This window comes from Mustela putorius, unplaced genomic scaffold (genome assembly GCF_011764305.1).
Source record: "Mustela putorius furo isolate JIRA1106 unplaced genomic scaffold, ASM1176430v1.1 tig00000145_pilon_pilon_pilon, whole genome shotgun sequence".
Lineage (NCBI taxonomy): Eukaryota > Metazoa > Chordata > Mammalia > Carnivora > Mustelidae > Mustela > Mustela putorius.
The window spans coordinates 22,402,942-22,415,784 of NW_025421294.1; the positions used below are offsets into that span (position 1 = coordinate 22,402,942).

General features: G+C 41.3%; 1 protein-coding gene across 10 annotated transcripts in view; it reads left to right on the forward strand.

Moving 5' to 3' along the window:
* The window catches only part of SIL1 (SIL1 nucleotide exchange factor), a 239,619-nt gene that overhangs the window by 162,461 nt on the left and 64,315 nt on the right, over positions 1-12,843 (forward strand). For all 10 annotated transcript variants that reach the window (XM_045075450.1, XM_045075451.1, XM_004744853.3 and 7 more), the window contains 2 exons: positions 4,636-4,827; positions 9,414-9,535. In XM_045075450.1, the coding sequence (XP_044931385.1) occupies positions 4,636-4,827; positions 9,414-9,535 (314 nt within the window). The remainder of the gene's footprint in view (positions 1-4,635; positions 4,828-9,413; positions 9,536-12,843) is intronic.

Below are 12,843 nucleotides of genomic sequence, written 5' to 3' on the forward strand. Positions count from 1 at the left end.
TCTGAGTAAGGTTTATATTCTGTTTAACAGTATTATACTTTGTCATTTTCTTGGTTTTGTTAGTGTACTATTATGTAAGATGCTGCCATTGAGGAAAGCTGAACCAAGGGTACATAGTACTCACTGTATTATTTTTGTAACTTTTTGGGAGTTTATAATTATTGCAAAATAAAAAGGTTTTGTGATTTTTTTTTTTTCTTAAAAGAGGCCCTCTTCCTGAGGGCCACGTATACATCACTTAGGTGAGATGGAGGTGCTCACTTCCCTGCCATCCCACAATGTGAGGCAGTGACTCAACTTCCCCAGACCTTTTTGCCCTGCCTTTGGCAGCCATCCAGAGTCCTTTAGCTGGATGTAGGGGGAGCATTTCACTGTTGTTTTATTCTGAAGAAGCAGGATGTGACATCCCATAGATGTGATTACTCTGCTAGGAGCTTGGTCTTTTTTAAGAAAGGCTGATTCATTTCAGTACTTGTAACTGGGGAGAAAACCCATAGGTAATAGATGAGCAGTTTGGAGCTGACAGCTGCTCATCATTCTACTTTTTATAAATATTCGTGCCTTTTAATTTTTCTGGGAAGATAGAGACATAAACCACTGTGATCTTCTGGACTCTATTTATAAGCACTGTCCTCTAAAATTGGGAAGAACATGGAAGTGTCACATGTATAAAATATCTAATTAAAGTCTTTTATTCACCTCCAGCATAATTTCATTTTTTAAATTTTTTTGTATGTGTGTGGGGTGGGGAAGAATTGAGAGAAAATTGAGACTTGAGTATAGTACATACAGTAATTTAGCCACTTCAAACAGTTGAACAAATTGTACACCTGTAGTTAGATCGACCGTAATGACAGTGATTTAATTTTCATCAGCAAATTGCTCCCACTCTGACAGCTCTTTACCCGCAGTTGCCTACATCCGGGTTTCCCTAAAATGTTGCTGGACTGGGCAGGGCAGAGCAAAGATATTAAATGATTGTTGAAGATACAGAACCAAGGTGCCGATTACTCCACCTTAGCCCTCAGCCTTTTCAGCTGAGGTTAGGGGTTGAAGGTGAGCTTGCATTACTTCCCCTGACCTCAGCAAGAAGACTTTCCATTCTTCTTGAACATTAGAAGTCAGACTAGAAAGTGAACCTTGGAAAATCTTGAGTGTGTTTCTTCTGTGGGCATCTTAGAAGGTATGGGTGTGCCTTGAGTATGGATTTGGTTCTAGACCACTGCAATAAATCAAGTCAGATTAATTTTCTGGTTTCAGTGCATGTACGAGTTATGGTGACTCCGTACCATGGTCTACTAAATGTGCAATAGCATTATGTCTAAAAAACAATATGTGTGCCTTAATTCAAAAAGTACTTTATTGCTAAGTCAGTCAGGGTAAGGTAATTATCATATGATCTCTCTGATATAAGGAATTTGAGAGTCAGGGTGGGGGTTTTTGGGAAGAGGGAGGGAAAAATGAAACAATGGAACCAGAGAGGGAGACACACCATGAGACTCTCAATCTTAGGAAACAAACTGAGGGCTATGGGGGGGTGGATGAGGAGGGACAGGGTAGCTGGGTGATGGACATTGGGTCGAGTATGTGCTATGGTTAAGTGCTGTGAATTGTGTAAGACTGATGATTCACAGACCTGTGCCCCTAAAACAAATAATACATTGTATGTTAATTTTTGAAAAGTACTTTATTGCTAAAAAATGCTAAACACCTTGAGCTTATAAGTGAGTTGTAATCCTTCTGCTTGTGGAGGGTCTTGTGTCAATACTGATGGCATTGACTGATGCAGGTGGTGGCCGCTGAACATTAGTGTAGCTGTGGTGATTTCTTAAAATAAGACAGCAGTGACTTTTGCCACATCAAACAATTTCCTGAACAGTTTCTCTGTAGCATGTGATGTGGTTTGATAATATTATCCCACTGTAGAACTTCCCTTAAAATGGGAGTCAGCTCTCTCAAACCCATTAACTGCTTTATCAACTGAGTTTCTTTAGTATTTTAAATCCTTTGTTGTCATTTCAGCAGTCTTCACAGCATGTTCATCAGAAGTAGATTCCATTTCAGGAAACTACTTTCTTTGCTTATCCATAAGAAGCAACTTTTCATTCATTAAAGTTTTATCATGTTGCAACAGTTCAGTCACATCCTAAGGCTCCACTTCTAATTCTCTTGATATTTCTATCACATCTGCACTTATTTCCCCCACTGAAGACTTGAACTTGTCAAGTCATCCATGAGTGCTAGAATCAACTTCTACTAAACTCCTGTTCATGTTGACAGTTTGACTTTTTCCTGTTATGTTCTTAATGGGATCTAGAATGGGGAATACTTTCCAACAGGTTTTCAGTTTACTTGGCCCAAATCCATTAAAGGAAACACTATCTGTGGCAACTGTAGCCTTATAAAATACATTTTCTTATTATTATAATTAAGACTTGAAAGTCTAAATAACTCCTTGATCCATGGGCTGCAGAATAGATGTTACGTGAGTAAGCATGAAAACAATATTAATCTTGGCTTACATTTCCCTCAGAGCTCTTGGGTGACCAGATGCCATGCCATGTCCGTAAGAAGTAATAATTTTGAAAGGAGGTTTTTTGGTTTATTTTCTGCCATGTCTCAATGTTGGTCTTTTTTTTTTTTTTTTTTAAGATTTTATTTATTTATTTGTCATAGAGAGAGAAGCGAGAACGAGCACAAGCAGACAGAGTGGCAGGCAGAGGCAGAGGGAGAAGCAGGCTCCCTGCGAAGCAAGGAGCCCAATGTGGGACTTGATCCCAGGACGCTGGGATCATGACCTGAGCCAAAGGCAGCCGCTTAACCAACTGAGCCACCCAGGTGTCCCCTCAATGTTGGTCTTAACATACTCAGTAAACCATGTGGTAAATAGACAAGCTGTCATCCAGGCTTTGTTGTTCCATTTAAGAGGACAGGCCAAGTAGATTTAGCTTAATTCTTATGGGCCCTAGGATTTTTAGAGTAGTAAATAAACATTGATTTCAACCCAATGTCAGCAGTTGCATTAGCCCCTACCAAGAAAATCACTGTGTGCTTTGAAGCCGGGCATTGACTTCTCTGTAGCTATGTAGGACCTAGATGGCATCTTCCTCCAATAGAAGGGTACTTTGTCTTCATTGAAAACCTATTGCTGGGGCACCTGGGTGGCTCAGTGGGTTAAGCAGCTGCCTTCGGCTCAGGTCATGATCTCGGTGTCCTGGGATCGAGCCCCGCATCGGGCTCTCTGCTCAGCGGGGAGCCTGCTTCCTTCTCTCTTTCTCTAGCCTGCCTCTCTGCCTGTTTGTGATCTCTCTCTGTCAAATAAATAAATAAAATCTTAAAAAAAAGAAAAGAAAAAGAAAACCTATTGCTGAGTCTAGCCACCCTCATGGATTAGCTCGACCTTCCAGATAACTTGTTGCATTTTCTGTATCAGCACTTGCTGCTTCACCTAGCACTTTTCTGTTATAGAGATGGCTTGTTTTCTGAAACCTCATGAACCAACCTCTGCTAGCTTCAGATGTTCTTCTGCAAGCTCCTCACCTCTTTCTGCTTTCATAGAATTAACAAGTTTTTTAAGACCTCTGGATTAGGCTTTGGTTTAAGGAGTTGTTGTGGCTGGTTTGATCCTCTATCCAGACCACTAAAACTTTCTCCATGTCAGCAATACTATTGTATTGCTTTCTTACAATTTGTGTGTCCATTGGAGTAACTTTTCAGTTTCCATCAGGAATTCTTTGCATTCACAACTTGGCTAACTGTTTGGCACAAGAGGCCTGTCTTTTGGTTATCTCAGCTTTTGATATGCCATCCCCACTAAGATTAGTCATTTCTTAGCTTTTGATTTAAAATGAGACATGAGACTCTTCTTTCACTTGAATACTTAAGAGGCCATTATGAGGTTATTAATTGGCCTAATTTCAAAATCATTGTGTCTTGGGAAATAGACCAGGCCCAAGAAGAAGGAGAGCAGTGGGGGAATTGCCTACCAATGAGCAGTCAGAATACACAAAACATTTATCAGTTAAGTTCAGTGTCTTCCATGGGTGTGGTTTGTGGCACCCAAAATAACTACAACAGTAATATCAAATACCACCAATCATAGATCACCATAACAAATATAATGAGGGGCGTTTGGGTGGCTCAGTCAGTTGGCGTCTGCCTTCGGCTCAGGTTATGATCCCAGGGTTCTAGGATCAGGTCTAATGTCAGGCTCTCTGTTCAGCAGGAGTCTCTTCTTCTCTCTCTCCTTCTGTGCTCTCTCGCTCTCTCTCTCAACAAATTAAAAAAAAATCCTTAAATAAAGCACAAATATAATAATGAAAATGTTTGAATTTTGCAAGAATTACCAAGTGTGACACAGACACACAGAGTGAGCAAATGCTGTTGGAAAAAATGATCCTGATAGGGTAGCTAAATGCAGGTTGCCACAACCTAACAATTCTAAGTGTGGCAAAGTGAAGTTCAGTAAAATGAGGTATTTCTGTGGGAGGATTTTTTGATAGTACAGATGAAAGAAGGTTTTGAATCTGGGAGCAGCAGTCCTTTGAGAATGGACATCCATGGTAGATAGCAACTGTCTCGGGGAGATGTCCCCAGTTGATCTACTTAACCCCTTTGCTTCAATTTTTTTCTTAGGCAAGGCAGGCCAAAGTTAAACGACTCTTTCGCCCCATCGAGGAGCTGAAGAAGGACTTTGAGGAGCTGAATGTTATCATTGAGACTGACATGCAGATCATGGTACGGCTAATCAACAAGTTCAATAGTTCCAGCTCCAGCTTAGAAGAGAAGATTGCTGCACTCTTTGATCTTGAATATTATGTCCATCAGGTATTGTATTTCTCTGTCCATAAATCTGACTTTTAAGTAACATCTTCAACAGCAAACCTCCCTGTCCTAAATCCTAAGAAAATAGCACCAGCATCTTTACTCCTCTCTTAGGGCATCTAGTATTTTTAACCTAGGCCAATAGCTACTGTAGTAAGATCCATTCTAGAAGAAAGGGCCAACCTCTTTTTTCATTTGCTGTGTTACGTCCATTATTTTTTCAGTATCTGTTACACAGCAGGAGCGAAACAGCCATGGTCCCTGTTTTATGTAACTTATAGTCTGGAAGAGGGAACAATGAAATCATGAACAATTGAACAATGAACAATTAACAATAAATTTAAACTTAAGATTGTGATAAAGGCTCCAGAGAGTAGTGTGGGAGTTTTTAACAGGGGAACTTAGCCTAGTCAGAGGTGTTGAAGAAGGCTTTTGTAGATAAAGTTTTACTGGGACACAGCCACATTTATTTCTTTATGTATTGTTCTGTTGTTTTGGGTTGTTTCTATGCTACAGTGAAGAGTTGAAGGGTTGTGACAGAAACCCCGTGGTTCACAAAGCCACAAATCATTACTGTCAGACCCTTTGGAAGACGTTTGCCAGCCCTTGAATCAGAGTACCACAGGCAGAGGAACAGCATATGCAAAGATTTTGAGGTTGAGAATTATTGAGAAGATATGATAGCATAGATAAAGTGGGAAGGTTAGAGAGTCAGAGAGGTGGAATTGGGAGTATTGTGCTCTTTATGATTTTATCCTTGATTTTAAGACCCATTGGAGAGTTTGCGGCAGGGAAAGGACTGATCACACTTGTGCCATAATTATAATAGTTAATATTTATTGAGCGCTGTTATAGAGAGGGCACTTATTCCAGTGTTTTGTATAAACCAATTTATTGACTTCCACAGCTGCCTTATGAGTGGATGCTGTTACTAGTTCCATTTTATCACTGAGGCAAATAAGACACAGGTCACACCTGATATTGCCCAAGGTCATCCAGTTAGTGAGTGGTAGAGCTGGGATTTGCAAGAGGGTCTGTCTGACCCTAACCAGTGCTCTTAACCTTTTGATCACTCTGTCTCTCCTAGGATACTGGGATTATTTGAATGAAGCTCAAAAGTATCTATTAGGTAGATCTAAGGAAAAGGAATAAGAGAAGTCATTTGTTTAAGTAAATTAATTTATTGCATCCCTGTTAAGTTCCAAGAGCTATTCCAGGCACTTAAAATACATCTGTGAACAAAATTGTGGAGCTTAGCTTCTAGTGGAGACAGGTAGATAATAAACATAACTAATAAGTAAATTATGGGTGTTGTGTTTAAAGTTGATAAATACTATGGGCAAATAAAAAGTAGTTAATGGTAAGAATTGGCAGTATTGGAAAGGAGCGTCTCAGGAGATGAGAGAAGGACATAGACGAAACTCAGATAATGAGGGAAGATCATGGTCTGCCTTGTCAACCATGGAAGCGAATATGAAACTGGACGTTATTAAAGGCTTTTGAGCAGAAAAACAACTTGCTCTGACTTACTTTTAAAGGATCCCTCTGCCTGCTTTGTTGAGAATTAGACTGGAGGCAGGGGGTATGGGCACAGAAACCAGATAGAAAGCTAATGCCATAATTCAGACTAGGGATGATGGTGGCCCAGGAAGACTGTGTAATCATAATCAAAAGCTTGTTTGAGATCCTCATCAAGACACAGATCTTCAACATCCTCCCACTCATGACTGCGTCCTTGTTCTCTATAAACTAGGCTAAAAGACATTCTTTTTTTCTTTAGGATTTTGCCAGCCTTTGTGGTGAGAGAGGATGAGTGTATACTGTATCTGCAGGAATTATGATGCGGCCTCTTCATCTTCTTCCTTTGCTCCTAACTGTTTCTCAGGACTCAAATAGCAGGTCTATGATCCTCTTAGAGAAAAAGTGGGCCTGAGTTCTCTTTCCTCTTTCCTGTGTTTCTCTTCAGGGTGAAAAACAAGAATTCCAACAGCTTTTCTGTTACAGATATTTAAAGGATTAAGGATCTTAGGGGTTATTGGCCAACTTAGTCCTGCTCTGATCTTGGCAGCTTTTATTTTTTCTCATTTAACATACTTGGGCGGATCTTTAGGTATCAGGTTTCTACAGACTCTTCCTTTAGCTGAGCATGAAAGGCCAAATGACTAGAGAGCTGATTATACCTAGAGGGGAATGAGTATACAGGAGGCCAGTAGGGCCCTGACAAAATGTTTTTTTTTTTTCATGCAAGTCTGGTGGTTATCTGGCAGTGTTACCTCTAGGGTGACATCCTATTCTGCTTTCATGGATTATGAAGTGGGGTAAACAGTTTCTTCAACATCACCTGACTCAGTCCTAGGTCAGACCAAGAACCAGTTCTCTGGTGAGGCTTAACTTGCTCTCTTCAGAGGCTCCTGCCATATTGGAATTATTAAACAGGGTTTATGAAAAATATACTGTGTGTTTAGAAAATGGTTGTGAGTTGCTTATGAGGTGCAGCTTCTCTCTGCCCAACATACCATAGGGCAGTGTGTTTGCCTTTCCTCAATGTCTCCCTTTCTCTATTTACTGTTGTCTGATTGTCTGGTTCTCTCTTTTCTTCTGGAGTGTTGGCACAGTTCCTACTGTGTCCTTCCTCATACACTCCCTCCCTCTACCTTGAGTTTCTATCCACCTGTCTCACCCCATCCTGAAGGCAGCCTGGGGAACCTGTGGCCTTAGACCTAGATGTGGAGCTGCAGACCTGGGCCCTGATCATGACTTCTGTGTGATACTGAGCAGGGCCCAGATTTTGGAGCTTGATCTTCTGTGTATACAGTGGGCAGAATGACTCTTTTCTTCCTCGTTTTCAGTGAAATAACAAGTGAGAAAATGTATTGAAAAGGTTGAGAGGTGTATATAAAAGTTAGAATTTATAATCCCCTGAATTGTCTTTGTAGTAATGAAGATAAACTACATCTGCAACAGAACCTCTGTGACTGTGTTGCTTTGGGGCTGTCAGACTGGCAGCCATTCCATTAGGAGATCCTACCAGCATCGAGAAGTAGCCACCCCAGGCATTTCATGACAGGAGTCTGAGCCATGGCTTTGTTATCCAGAAAACTTGGGGGAGGGGATCAAAAAGAGGCAGTGAGTTTTTAGATTTTAAAGCTGTGAGAAAGGAAGGCTCATGATGTATTATTGTACTTACCTCAGCAAACACCCAGCTCGGAGTCTCCCTATTTGGCTGGCCTATGGTCCAGTAATAACTCTTCATAAGGACAGATTGAGATGGAAAAATCCCGGCCCTGACTTGGGGGCCCTGATAGCAGAGCAGACTCTAAAGTTCAGGACCCTGGATTGGCCATCTCTTCGGGTTTCTGGTACCAAGGACCCATCCATTTTGTTGGCACAGATACCCCAGGTTGCCTTTTTTACTCATAAGTATATTATACTAAGCATATACCTAAGTATATGCTCAGCACTGTTCTAGTCACTGGGCCTATAACAGTTGACAGGCAGAAAAAACCCCTGTTCTTGTGGAGATTATATCAGAATATATAAAAATGATCTTATAAGTGATGAAAACGGTCTAGGTCTACCCAGAAACAGGCAGAGTCAAAGTCCTTCAAACTCAATTTCTCTGTTACAGTCTTTGTCTAGTTTGGAAGGGCCCAATCAGGTAGGAAACAGAGGCATCTGGAGGAAAAGGTGGGTAGCAGTCACGGTGTTGGGCTAGCTTTCTACATTTTCCTGATGATTCGTAGAGTGGGATCAGACTGTGGGCAAGAGGCAGTCTTTGTAGCAACAGAGGTATTTCCAAGGGAGACTGTAGTACTCCATGGAGAAAATAGGATCCAGTGACCTTTCTGAACAAGTTGAGTTTTCTTGTTCCAGGATACTAACTAAGAAAGCCTGGGGAGTGAGATACCCTATAGAATAAAAGGGTAATACTTTAGACTGTCCTTGGAGCTTTGGACCTGAAAGGGTAGCCTAGACCAGTGCCATTTGATAGAATTTTATTTGATTATGGGAATGTTATGCATTCTTCAATAATAGCCACTACCCAGCAACTCGGGCCTAGAGAACCACCTTTGAGAGAGAGAATTCGTGCAAATTTTATCATGAATGTCCACAGAGTCAGTCAGCCTTAGACTGTATGAAGTGAGGAAGAGAGAGGACTTCTTTTTTTTTTAAGTGTTTGCTGCTTCCATTCCCCGCACTAGGACTAGACATGAACCGGAAGCATGACACCATTTAGAAGTCCTGATGATGCCAGATCTTTGTGTTAGCAGCTTGTTAGGAGCAAGCTTTGTGATTCATGATGGTTATAGAATTTTTCCAGGACATGTTTGGCATAAGCAAAAGCTAGGTGCCATTTCGGCCATTTCCCATGCAGGTGCTCATCAATCATGTTAGGTGAATTTGGAAGTCTCAAATTTAAGAATATAATTTGTTACTACAGATCTTTTCTAGCTGGTCAGAATGGCCACCATTACTTTTTACTTGACTTTTTAGGGGTTTTTTGAATACTCACCAAAAGAAAGGCAATAAATAAGAAGGGCTTTTCTTTGCTTGATGGCTGTATATACTAAGCCGTGCTTTTGTTGCAGATGGATAATGCGCAGGACCTGCTTTCCTTTGGTGGCCTTCAAGTGGTGATCAATGGGCTGAACAGCACAGAGCCCCTGGTGAAGGAGTATGCTGCATTTGTGCTAGGAGCTGCCTTTTCCAGGTGAGCAGCATGGATGGACATCCCATTGGCCAGGATTGTTAGGGCCCTTCAGGTGACGGCTAGCTTTACTTTTGGCCTGATTGGCCTGGAGAAAGGTTACACTTGAAGTCTTGCATATCCCTATCCACATTTCATTGTAATCCTAATGAAACTAGGGTAAGAATTTGATTCTGTCCTTACTCCAAGTAGATAAGCATTTTCACCATGTTGTTACCGTGTGTGACTCTGTGTTCCCTCTCATCTTTTGGACATACAATAATGAATTTTAGGTCATATTCTCTGTTGCATTCAGAGCTAAAAAAAGTTAGACTAGGGGCGCCTGGGTCGCTCAGTGGGTTAAAGCCTCTGCCTTCGGCTCAGGTCGTGATCCCAGGGTCCTGGGATCGAGCCCCACATCGGGCTCTCTGCTCTGCAGGGAGCCTGCTTCCTCCTCTCTCTCTGCCTACCTCTCTGCCTACCTGTGATCTCTGTCTGTCAAATAAATAAATAAAATCTTTAAAAAAAAAAAAAAAAAAAGTTAGACTACCCATAGCTGGTTGAGTGGAAGGGAATGAACTCTAAGAGTTGATCCTTTTGCAATCTACATCTAGTAGATGTATCTAGAAGCTACATCTAGTGATGAATAAATGTTGAACCCGACCCAGAAGAGCTTTGTGGGGGGGAATATATGCCTTCTCCTTATCATGTTGTACCAATCAACATGCAGTCAGGTATTTGTACTCTTTGGGTTGGGATTTGTTTAAATTTTAGTTAGTTTGGCTTATGTTAGAAGAGTGATAAGGCAAGAGAAATGGGGATACGAAATCACTTAAGACTGGATACAGAAAGATGTTTGGGCACCACATCATAATACTAAAAAAGTCAAGATGTCTTCAAGCTGTAGTTGGTCCATGGAGCCGTAGTTCCTTTAATTTTTGAAAATCTGCTCTTAGGACTATTTGTGCTTCTAAAATAGGAACCAGTCAGTATTCAGATTCTTGGTGTAAGGGCATGGGTAGTAGCTATGAGGAGATGCTCTGCTAGGGTGCAGGGATTACGATGTTGCAGGAGAAAGGCTATTGTAAACAGTTTTGCTGTTATAGGCTTTGTTTTTGTTTTTTTGTTTTTTAATTTTTAAAGATTTTATTTATTTATTTGACAGAGATCACAAGTAGGCAGAAAGCCCAGCAGAGAGGGAGGGGGAGGCAGGCTCTCTGCTGAGCAGAGAGCCCTATGTGGGGCTCGATCCCAGGACCTTGAGATCATGACCTGAGCCAGAGGCAGTGGCTTAACCCACTGAGCCACCTAGGCGCCCCTGTAGGCTTTGTTTTGAAAAGATTTTCTTTGTCTTTCATCCATGCTTATTGTTACTTAATCAGAATCTCAGACTGGTGCCTCCTCACCGTGAAAGGCTGCTGGGTTTTTTCTCAGTAAATTGAGGGGCAGAGCTGGTAAGGCTGGAAGAATCTTTCCATGGGGAGGCTGAGGACTCTGCAGGCCTTCGTGCCCCTTATCACTAATCTGCTTGGATCTTCAGGCCCTGGTTATCCTGTGGTTATGTTCTTGACAGTGTAGGCTGTGGCTTCCAGGGCACTCTGCCTCCCTTGGTCTCACCTACCACACCCAGGCAGTCTCTCAGGAAGCCCAAGGAGATGTTTGCCTGTACATCTACTGGAAGGGTGGAGAATCTGTAAGTTTATCATAGGTCTCTGTGATTTCAGCCCTAGACTGAAGTCCAGGATCTTATCCTTATGGCTTCAGAGGCTTGAGAACTTATGGAAGCTCACTTTTTATTTCTCAAGTCATGAAATAACTAAATCAAACATTATTAACCTCTCTCCCCAGACTCTTTTCGAAATTCTTTCCTCTAATCCCAAGTACCTTCTTTCCATTTTCAAGATGAGCAAATTATCCTACATGTCCCTTGCCATTGCTTCTGGAAACACATTTCTTGGGGGAAACAGTAACATTTTGATGTTACATCTTATTTAAAGGAGACTAACCAAGTGACTTGAGAAGCATGCATTAGGCCTGCTTAGCAGGCCATAACTCACCCAGGGGTGTGCCAGTATGCAGTGTTATTAAGACTTATCCATGATTGTATTAGCATAAGACCATGTTAACATTTATGTGGCATCACTAAAATTTAAATAGAGATAAATATAAAATACCGCAACTTAGTGTTTTGGTGACAAGCGAGCTGCTGTACTCAAAACATTCTAGCTGGGCTTTTGATGGCCCACTGGAGGGCAGTTACAGTGACAGCATGGTATGGCGCCAGAGCTTTTGGAAGCCAAAAGCAGGCTCCCTAAACATGAAAATGTCAGTGTTTTATGCACAGAGGAAGTTGGTACAAGGTAACTCTTTCCATGCAGAGAAGCAAGCTTCCGTGCTCTAGTCTCATATTCATTATTGACTCCTAATGTCCTAAGGGTTGGTTTTATAGCTCCCTACCTGTCCCGAGCATACAGTGTGTGTGTGTGCACATGCATGCATGTCTGATTGGATGAAGTTGCTCGTTGTCAAGAAGGCATTCAAGGGATAGTGAGCATGGAACCATGGAGTTCCAGGGTTTGGGGGTGTTATTTAGATAGCATTCCTTCTAGTTTTCTGCTAATGGGTAGGAATACTGCTCATTCAGTCCAGATGTTTGAGTATATGGGAGAATGAGGCAGACCACTGCAACAAGAGTCAGAAAATCCAGGTTCAAGTCTAGTGTCTGTTATTTACTGACCGTTTATGCATGGACAAGTGATTTCACTGAGCCTTACCTTTTCATCTCTTAACTAAAGGCAGTGATAGCCATTCTCTGTATTTGGTAAGGTTGAGTGAACTTGAAGTAACATACAGGTCCCGTGAAAAAGCTTATAGAGCTCCTGTCAGTGATGAGTGGTATTACATCATTGTATTCACCATGTGTTCTTTTTACTATGAGTTTTCATTATAAGGCAATTTTTACTGCTTATGTTTTCACAGTACGAACCTTTATCTTCCTGATTTTCTTTTCGGCTTATGTTCTACCGCATATATTTCTCGGAGCTAATTTTGATGCATCATGAGGGTGTTTACTTGCTTACTTGGGTTAATTGCTTAATAAAGCCTCCACACACAATTCTGTGGATAAAGATATATCTTGCCTCGTGTTAACCATGAAGCAATTATTCCAAGATCAAGAAGAAAGAGTTGACATAAATGTAATTGGCATGGCCACTGAATGTTACATGGCTCCTGAAATAGTCTGTTCCCTTATTTAAATATTATTCACACTAATTTAGGGGTCACAGACACTCATTTTCTGCTGTTTGTTGCCTTTGTGTAAGGCAGGTCAT